Source organism: Archocentrus centrarchus, chromosome 17 (genome assembly GCF_007364275.1).
Source record: "Archocentrus centrarchus isolate MPI-CPG fArcCen1 chromosome 17, fArcCen1, whole genome shotgun sequence".
NCBI lineage: Eukaryota > Metazoa > Chordata > Actinopteri > Cichliformes > Cichlidae > Archocentrus > Archocentrus centrarchus.
The window spans coordinates 1,790,001-1,800,727 of NC_044362.1; the positions used below are offsets into that span (position 1 = coordinate 1,790,001).

At 43.8% G+C, this 10,727-nt stretch overlaps 1 protein-coding gene across 1 annotated transcript in view; it reads right to left on the reverse strand.

The window, feature by feature from the left end:
* LOC115795230 (zinc finger protein 397-like) overlaps window positions 1-9,255 on the reverse strand; it is an 11,190-nt gene extending 1,935 nt beyond the window's left edge. Inside the window, exons 1-2 of the mRNA XM_030751058.1 lie at window positions 8,827-9,255; window positions 1,712-2,074 (exon numbers count right to left, since the gene is read on the reverse strand). Of these exons, the coding sequence (XP_030606918.1) occupies window positions 1,712-2,074; window positions 8,827-8,998 (535 nt within the window). The 5' untranslated portion in view covers window positions 8,999-9,255. The remainder of the gene's footprint in view (window positions 1-1,711; window positions 2,075-8,826) is intronic.
* Between the last annotated feature and the right edge of the window lie 1,472 nt (window positions 9,256-10,727).

Sequence of the window (10,727 nt, forward strand, 5' to 3'; positions counted from 1 at the left end):
CGCGTTTCCATTAGTACCTACACAGCGCGAGTCGACTCGACTCGGTACGACTCATAACGACTCACCACTGTCTTGTTTTCTTTCCATTACAATTGAGTAAGACCTCGATGTGGGTGGAGTCGATATAGCAACACGGGCAGTAGTCTCATGATGTAATTTGTATGCTACTAAAAACGCAACACAAGAATGGGATAAAGATAAAGAATGAGATAAAGGCAAACTAAAATAGCTAATGCCAGTTTACTATCGGCATCATGCATAAGTCCCGTTTAATGGATGAAGGTTATCATTGATAAGCATTAAAATTAGGGATGTTGTGTGCATGTTTCAGATGGCTCTCTTGTTGCAAAACTACCGCTGCAAACTGTCAGTCTGGGCATTCAAACGGTGCTTTGCATATCTCCAGTTTCTGTCGGGTTTTAAAAATGGCGTGGTGGCATGCTGTTCTTCTGTGTCACATCATCATATCACCTCGGATCGCTTGGAACCCAGCTGAGTGAGTACTAAAAAAGTACCTGGTACCAAGTACTAATGGAAATGCCTTCAAACCACGTTGAGTCAAGTTGAGCTGTGCTAAGTAGGTACTAATGGAAATGCGGCTTAATTGATTATGGTGATGCATTGTATATGCATGCTCCCTCTTCAGTTCTAAAGAGTCTTGATTCAGTGTACCATGCATCTTTACGTTTTATAAGAAATGCCGTCTTTGACTTACCATTGCATTCTTTATGATTTGGTGGGTTGGCCATCACTGATAATTTGAAGAAAACAGGGCTGGTGTATTTTTATATTTTCCTTTATAAAGACATTTTATGTTAACTTTCAGTTTACCTCTGTACCCGTATGTGTCCTAGTACCAATAGTTACCAGCTGCACTCTTCAAAAAGGTTGCCTTTTGATGTACTTAGAGTTAGGACAAATCTGGGAAAAACAGCATTTTTCACAATGCAATTTGGACATGGAATAATTTACAGAAAAAACTACATTTAAATATACCCCTATCTATTGGCGAATTTGAATGCATAAGAAGGAATGCAGGGAGAGAGACTTGTGAATGTTTCTCTTGAGAAGGCAATTAATGTTTTAATGTTTTATATCATGGCTATTTTATATTGTATATATTGTATTGATTTATATTTCATGTTGTATTTATAGTGTTTTTAGAGGTTTTTGAGGTTATATGGCTGCTATTTTGGGCAGGTCTCTTGTAAAAGTGATTACGATCTCAATGGGACTTCCTGGTTAAATAATAATAATAATAATAATAATAATAATAATTCCTGCTTCTAAAGTCAGACAAAAATGAGGTCATATCTGGGCCAAATAAACTGATTCTGCAAAACTGTGTTTTTAAAGTCAGGAAGAGACCCTGTAATAAGCATCACAGATGTTTCTGCTGGATATTCAACACCTCGATCTAAAGCAGTGTTTCTCAAACTCTAGGGCGCAGGGTCATGACAAGTTGGCGGGAATGACCTGGGCAAAAGCTAATGCAGAACAAATGTTGAATATCGGATTATTTCCACGGCAGAACAAGGAAACATTGACTGGTACATTAGCATAGCAATTGGCGAAACTCTCCATGTCACCCTACCCCCTAAACCACACTTCAACACTAATGGGAGATGCCATGCAAAGTGGGGCATGATAGAAAAAAGCTTGAGAACCACTGATCTAAAGTAAGAAGATAATTGTAGCAGAGATACCCAACCTTTCTGATATCTCTCATTTGGCTTTTGCTCTGCAGTTCGAGTTGATGCTGAGTCTTCATACTTGTTCGCTCTCTGATCTCTGCTGTTGTTGTCAGCAGAGCTATAAGAAAGGAGCTGCTCCCTGTCTGATTCTGGTTCACTGTGGTCTCTTTCCTTATAAGAAGCAGTCACCATAAAGGTATCACTCTCCTCCTTCAGTGCAAGCTGCTCTCCCTCCTGACTGCTGCAGATTTCCTCCTCTTCCTCTTTAACTTGTGGAGGTTCTGGTTCCTCCTGGTCCAAATTGGAGCTCCTCTCCTGGTTCCAGAGCTGCTGCTCAGTGAGAACCTCCTCCTCCTTACTGACACTCTGCTGTAGAAGGTCTAGTTAAATAATAGGGAAACAAGTAAAAGGTTACTGATTCAGAGCAATAACTATTGAAAAAGAAAATTGTATTTCAAACCCTTAGCAGCTCCGTACAGTACAATAAAAAAAAGGGAAACAATGATCCCACTCTGGTCCTTTAAATATTTGAGATGTTCAACACCTCAACCTAAAGTAAGAAAATCAATGTAACAGTGACACCCAGCCACAAACTGAGGAAAGGGCATAAGTCACTGGCATAAATCAGGAGGATGATTGTGTGTGTGTTATGGGCTAACGCTCAGCCGGACGCACCCCAAAGAGAAGACATGGGCCCAACCTTCCTTCTCTTTTTTGGATGTGCTTTTCTTTCTTTTTCCCTTCTATTTTATGCTCAGCCTTGTGTATATGGATTTTATGAATAACTATTGTTACTGCCTTGTTTGTTTGCACTAATGTTCATAAATAAAGTTAAAAAGAAACAAAAAAATAACAAAGAAAAGGAGGTGCACATCAGCTTACTTTGCAACTTACAGTGTCGAGTTCCCGCTCAAGCATAAATCCCTGGTTTTCCAAGGAACACCAGGAGGCATCCTAGTTAGACGCCCAAACAACCTCATCTGACTCTTTCAATGTGGAGGAGCAGCAGCTCTACTCTGAGCCCCTCCCGAATGACTGCACTCCTCACCCTGTCTCTAAGGGAAAGTCCAGCAATCCTTCGGAGGAAGCTCATTTCCACCGCTTTCAAAATAAGTAACAATGTTAGGCCTAATAAAAACTTCAGACCAAGATCAACAGAGTTATGGCATTTTTCTCTAGCGATGTCAGAGCTCCACCTGGTGACAGATAACTGCATAACATTTAGGACAACCATTTATTGCACTGGGCATCAATTTTTTTTTTTTTTTTTTTTTTTTTTTTTTTAGCCTGTCATGTCTGGCATCTTCCACAATCGGAATGATGATCCGAATGCACTGATGTACCAAACATATTTGCTTTGTCAAGAACAGCTCTATATGTTTCCTATAGGCTCTTCTTGTTAATGTTTGCAATTTTATTTTTATTTATTTATCTTTTTATTTAGTTATTCATGCCAAGTCTGACAGGCAACAAGGAAGGGGCAAGAACAAGAGGTGGGGGGGAGAAAAGGGGGGGGGGGGGGGGGGGGGGAGGGGAGGAAGAAAGGAGATAGAAAAAAAAAATAAAAAAAAAAAAAAAATAAAAGGGGTTGATATACTCACACACACACACACACACACACACACACATCCATACACACACCCATATGCACCTACATATACACACACACACAAACACACACACACAAGTATATTGTTTGTAGTAATGTGTGTGTATGCGCCTTTGTCATGCAATGTATTCGATAATGAGGGCGAGAAACTGCAACCATGCCCCCCGCGATCCAGAGGCAGATAGGGAAGGACCCAGGGGACCCAGGCCATCCACAGCACAGGAGCTCAGAAGACTTGGGGCCACACATCCCGATGGCAACCGCGTACACTCCCCAGAAGAGGAAGGAGGGAGGCTACAGACGGAACCCCCACAATCCAGGGGCTAGAGTCCAGAGAGCCAGAGACGACGGGCAGCCCACCCCCCCCGGCAGGCCGGCACCCCCAGCACGAGCCAGGCATGCGGCCCCCGAGGCCCCAAGCGCCCGAGAGCAGCCCGACACCCGGCAGAGCCCCCCCACGCGCCAAAGAGGCCCCAGCCACCCCCAGGTCACGGCCGCCAAGGGAGCAGGCCAAAAACCATGCCGAGACATCCGGCCACACATCCCGGGACCCACGGGCACCCACACCCCAGGGGCGGCAGTGACGACCAGTGGGGAGCAGCGTGGAGCGGTAGGGAGGGGTAACTCCCACCCTCCGTGTCCCACCGGTGCCAAGGCTTGGCAAGCCACCAACCCAGGCCCAGCTGTCCACACACACACACTCTCACAAGCACGCACGTACACACACACACACACGTACCAGTCATTCCCTCATGTACACACACGCACATACACACGCACGCACATTCGCATGCACCAGTCACACACTCATGCATACGCACATGTAACATACATGGACACCTAATGTGGGAGAGCGGGTACCAGCACCAAGCCAGCGGCAACCCAGGGAAGCAGCCAACCCAGCCCCGAACAATGAGCCAGTCCCCATCCCAGGCGGGGTGCATGGAACTGGGGTGTGAGAAGGCCCGCCCGCCCCCTCCTCCCACTCAGCGTGTTGGGGGGGTGATGTGAATGTATGTACTGAGAAGAATGTGTATGGCTGTGTGAAAACTACAGTGCTTTTAAAATTGGAGGGACAGATGTAATATGAGCACTGAATAACAGCGCCCATCCACACTGTCCCCCCAAGGCCCTCAATGTCTAAAATGTAAATAAAATTGAGGTGCAGGCAGCAGTGAACAGACAAGTGGGGCCACCTCAGCAGTGCCACCCACTAACCACTGTGTGACACACCTGCCCCCCAAGGCCCTATATGTACTATGATGTGTTGTGAGCTGTATAATGCAATTAAAAAAGGAGGAGTGGGACATCACGCAGCACAGCGAGCAGAGCCGAGGTGATGGCCCTACTCACTGCAGCACGACCCCCCCACCCCCGAGAACCTATGTGTGCATAATGTGATGTTAAACTGAGTGGGAGGAGGGGAGGGGCCAGGATAAATATGACCGGGAGGCAGAGGACTACCCCCCGGAGGAAGAGAGCCAGCTAGCTACTGGCTCACTAGGCACCCCAGTTCCCTACACCCCCCCGCAGCCCAGGGAAGGCAGGTCCAGGGCCTGAAGTGACCGCACCCCCAGGACGCCACCGTACTCCAGGCCGGCACCCACTGCCCCCACTGCAAACAGGACACAACACACACCCCACATGCATACAAAGGACAACAAATATCGCACACACACACACACACGCACGTACGCACACATACACACGCACGCACACACACGCACACACACACAGACACACACCCCCACATACATACTCACACATACACACACACGCACACAGTGGTCCTGAGTCAGAACCAACCGGCCCCGTGTGGGGCAACTGCTGCTCCCTCACCTGAGCGCCCCGCCACCCCATGGGGGAGGGCACCCAGAATCCCGGAATGCCAGCCAGACACCCCGACACAGCCAACCCACCCCACACGGCGGCGCGCCCAAGGGGGCACAGACCCCTCCAGTGCAGGGAGGGGCCCAGCCAGGAAACGGGCAACCCCGGGCACCAGGGCACCGACCCCCGCACCCCGGCCCCCACAGAGGAAGCTGGCCACCCGGAAGGGGCCAGCACCGCCACCACGGGACCCCGAGCCCCACACCCCACGACCATAAGAGCACCATCCAAGTCCCCACCACCAACAACCAGGGCCCGGACACAGAAACCACAAAACGGTAGCCACCGCCTCCAGGCCAGAGCCATCAGACACCCAGGCCCCCCGGCCCACCCCCAGCCACCTACCGGGTGCGCCATGAAACTAGACCACAGCTCGTCACCCCCATCATGCGATGGAGCTGATCAGTGGGGACCAGAGAGATTCAAATTTTGCCAGTTGATTTTTAGAGGTGGCAGACATTCTTTCCAGACTAATGTGGTCTAAAAGTAGATTCTTATAGTGAGTAACGCATAAATCATTTTTTGATTTCCAATTCATGAGGATAGTTTTCTTAGCGATGCATAAGGTAGTAAGAACTATGTGTGATATATTTGTTTCCATGTTTAATTCACTTAAATCACCTAGAATGCACAGTTTTGGTGATGTTGGGATATCGCAATTAAAACATGTGGATAATTCCTCACATATCCTCTGCCAGAACCTCTGAACAGGTGTACAAGACCAAACTGCATGCATATAGTTTTCAGTATGGTTGCCTGAACAGTGGGTGCATATATTTGTGTCTCTGAGGCCCATTTGGAACATCCTGTGTCCTGTATAATGTATTCTATGGAGAGTTTTGTATTGTATAAGTTGTAAATTCGGACTTTTAGTCATTTTGAAAGTGTTTAAACATATCTGTGTCCAGAAGTTTTCCTCTGGGTTCATGGAAAGATCTCGCTCCCATTTTGTAGTTGGGAGGGATATTGAATCATTAATTTTTAATAATAACTTATATATTTTTGATAGTAATTTAGGGGTATAAAGATTTAGAAATTCTGTTACCAGTACAGGGGTTTCTAATTTTAAATTATTTAAATTAAACCTTGCCTGTATGATAGACCTCAACTGCTGGTATTCGAGAAATTTGCTATTGCTAATTTCATATTTGGAAATAAGTTCTTCAAATGAAATAAAGGTCCCATCGTGAATAACATGTTCTAAATTCTTTATTCCTTTCTCTTGCCATGTTGAGAAGTTCGGTACTGTTTTTTTCTGACATATATCTGGATTGTTCCAAATGGGTGTCAGTTCACATGGGATAAGTGAAGACTTTGTTATCTTTAAGAATTCCCACCAGGCTGTCAGAGAGGTGTTTATGTTAAGACTTTTAAAACCGCTATGATGTTTAATACTGACGCTAATGAAAGGTAAGTCAGAGATTTTCACTTTTCCACAGAGTGTTTGTTCTAAATCCAGCCATGGGCTGTCTAAAGGGCTTGATTTGATCCATCTTGAAATATACTGTAATCTATTGGCTAAGAAATAGTGATAAAAGTTTGGGAGTTCTAGACCACCACTGCATTTTAGCTTTTGTAAAGTTTTTTAAACTTATTCTTGAGGTTTTATTTTTCCACAAAAATTTTGAAATGTTTGAGTCCAGAGATTTAAACCAGGCAACAGAAGGTTTATTAGGGATCAGTGAAAACAAATAATTGATTTTAGGCAAAATCATCATTTTTACTGTGGCAACTCTCCCCATGATAGATATAGTTAGAGAGTTCCAACGTGTGAGATCATCCTCTACTGTTTTTAATAGAGGAATATGATTCAACCGTACCAGGTCTGACAGCCTGGGGGAAAAATTAACACCTAAATATTTAATATTGCCAGATTGTAGTGAGGTGGTCGTGGTGTTCTGAAAATTACAATTTAGAGGTAAAACGTTTGATTTACTCCAATTGATGGAGTAGTCTGATATAGATGAGAACTTATCTATAAGTGTGATTGTTTTTAGAAGAGAAGTTTGTGAGTTCTCAAGGAAAAGTAATACATCATCAGCATAAAGGCTTATCTTATGGTCTGTGTTTTCTGTTTGAATTCCTTTAATATCTACATTTTGTCGGATTGTTGCTGCTAGTGGTTCAATGAAAATGACAAAGAGTGAAGGAGAAAGTGGGCAGCCCTGTCTGGTGCCTCTCTGCAGACTCAAGCTTTGGGAAATAAGATCATTTGTTCTAACACGTGCATTTGGAGAGCTGTATAATGTTCTGATCCAGTTTTTGAAGGATGAACCAAATCCAAATTTGTGTAGAACTGCTAACAGAAATTTCCAATTTACCCTATCAAATGCCTTCTCTGCATCTAAAGAGACAACTGTGGTTTCTAATTTATTAATAGAACAGTAATCTATTATATTTATCAGTCTGCGTGTATTATTGGCAGAGTGCCGACCCTTGATAAAACCTGTTTGGTCTGGATGTATAATAGATGGAGTGATTTTTTCTAACCTTCTGGCAAGGACTTTGCAAATTATTTTAAGGTCTACATTAATCAGAGAGATTGGCCTGTAGCTGGATGGGAGTGTGGGGTCTTTGCCTGGTTTAAGAAGTAGACTAATGTTAACAGAGTTCATGTTTGGAGAGACCGCATGATTGCTCTGAATCTGAGCCACCATTCTGAGAAAAGAGGGTCTTAGTACAGACCAAAATTCTTTATAAAACTCTGCTGGAAAACCATCTGGGCCTGGGGCTTTATTATTTGGGAGATGCTGTATTGCTTCGTAAAATTCAGATGATGAAAGAGGCGAATCAAGAGTCGCGGCCTGTTCATCATTTAGTTTAGGTAGATTAATGTTATTAAGATATTCTTCAATTTCAGCATCAATTTAAAGATGACTGTCTTATTAGGTTAGATTAGGTTGTCTTAATTAGGTTAAACGAGAAGTAAGTCTGACACTGACTAGTGACAACAGCAACAATTACTTGACTAGTCGCACACATCCCTACAACATCCATGCTTCATTCAAGGGAAAACCTTTTTCCACATGAAACTTTCAGGACTGAAAAAACTGCAACCAGATCAGTGTTAAGCCCCCTTCAGGAGTCAGTCTGCAGACCAAAGCAGCTGTGGGCATCAGTGTAACGAATCTATCGCAGTCCGAAAGCCCTGCAGCAGTCTGATGTCTGTGATGTAGCGCAGCAGGATGCAGCACTGGTACCTGGATGTTTGACCTGTTCCTGATATTTCACTGGAGGAAACTTCACAAAGTGGATTGTGGGTAAATTTTCAGGCTCACGTCAACAGCAGGTGTGTGCTCTGAACAGGTGCGAGCAGGTGAAAGGTCCATTGCCACCATTAGACTGCAGCTTCAGGCTGTACTTCTTGGGCTGCTTTAGCTGAGAGCTGAAATATGTGTCCTCGCAGCGAGGACCCGTAGCTAGGATATGGAGGTCATCGTTGACTTCACTAAACAAACTAAAATTATTGTGCATTAAATGATCTGGTTCTTCACACCTGAGTCAGGTGGATTTTTTTTTCTTTTTTCCACATTCGACTGATTTTCTGTGAAATGTCGCCCGCAGAGCTCTGATCAGGATCCTCCAGGAGTCCCGTTCATGTGTGAGCTCACGGAGCCCCTCAGACTGACTCACCTGTCTTGTGCAGCTTTATTTCGGGTTTCCAGGTGATATCCAGCAGTCTGCGCTGACGGTCGATCTCTTCCTCGTACTGGACGATCGTTTTTTCAAACTCTGTGAATATTTCTTGAGCAGCAGCAGTTAGCCGCTCGTTGATAAACTCTCTCAGACACTGAACTGAAGGCATTGTTACTCCAACAGCTCAGAGACTCAGCTCAGACACCACAACACAACCACTTCCTGCTCACTCACACTGAAGCTTCCGCCGTTTCGTTGTTTACTTCCGCCCGGTGTTACATCGTAAAGGTCCGGCAGAGGAGGACAGGTGAGTTTCTCTCCGTTTTATTCACACAGTCTGATCCAAATTATTCTCATGCCTTTTTCTCGTTATGCTTCTTTCTGAAAAACAAATTCTCTCAGTATTTTCTGCTCAGAAGTGGGTGGGACTTCAGCGGTTCTCGTAACTGATTGGCTGCATCGTTCGTTTGCGCTTCTTCCAAATAAAGGCTCAACTTGGCGTGCAGACAGGTGTTCCAGGTGAGCTGCTGATGTTTGTCCACCTGTCAGCTCTCTGCGATGATCTCCAGATGTTTTCATTCCAGATTATAAAGGCAGAAGTGGTGCTGTGTTGGTGTCTCAGGTTGATGGGTAGGTGACAGCTCATGGAGGATGTGTAGGTGTGTCGCTCAACAGTAACACCTTTTCTTATTATTTTAAATATATATAAAAATATGCTAACAATTACTGTTGTACAAATTCAAGGAGATGAAAAGGCTGTGTCTGAAGGAACAATAATAATAAAAACAATTAATACAAACAAAGAAAACAGAGGCAGTGAATATAGACGTGTGTACAGATGCACGAATGGGTGATATTAAAGGAAATGCCATATATACAGTGGGGCGGGGGGACAGCACGGGGAGCTATACTTGATCTCAGACCTCAGAGTAACGATGCTTTAGAATATCAGATCAAGTTGAAAAGATTTCTTATATATATATTATACTATACTATATATTATAAGTATATATATATATATACTTATATATATTTCTTATATATATATATATATATATATATATATTTCTTATATATATTATATTTCTTATATATATATATATATATATATATATATATATATATATATATATATATATATATATATATATATATATATATATAGGGACTTTTAAGTTTATTCTTCTAAGTCTGTAAATTGGATCTTTATTAAATTTGTTTTGGCTGTTGTGCCTGTTTTGTCTTTGGGGGAAGAGTTTACCAGTGAAACAGCTTTTATGAAGCTGCTGTTACATTTGTTGAACTGATAGTTGGATGACCTGCGGCACTATATTTTTGGTTAGAAACACAAATTCTTTGGGTAGTGCTTTATGTAACTGAGCAAAATCAGTTTTGAGGGGATTTAAACTGTGTTGCACAGAACTGATAATAATTCAGTGGACCATTAGGCCCATTAGATACCATAGACCATATTTCTCTCAAACAGTCTTTGTGGAACAAGGATTTCCTGTGACACAGAACATACCTGTTATTCCATGTGAGCTGAAAAGTTATCAACATTCGACAGCTTCCAGTGTAAAAGGATTTGGTCACTAGCGACATCTGCTGGATGTGAAAATCATTGCTGCAACCTGGACACAGCCTCTTTCCCACCAACAGGGTTCCGGAGCCGGAGCCGTGAATTGAACCGTTAGGCGGGTTTTCCACCGCCGAAACACTCGGAGCTCGGCTGAAAAACGGGTTCAATTCCGGTCCCGCAAACTAGCTGGTCTGGAACCAGGAACCCGTGCCGAAAGCGGCAGAGGGGCGTGACTCTGCCGTCTCAACATAAAGTTTTCTACCATATTACATGTGTATTACATGAGAAAAGCGAAGCGATTTTCACGGCTGTGAATTAG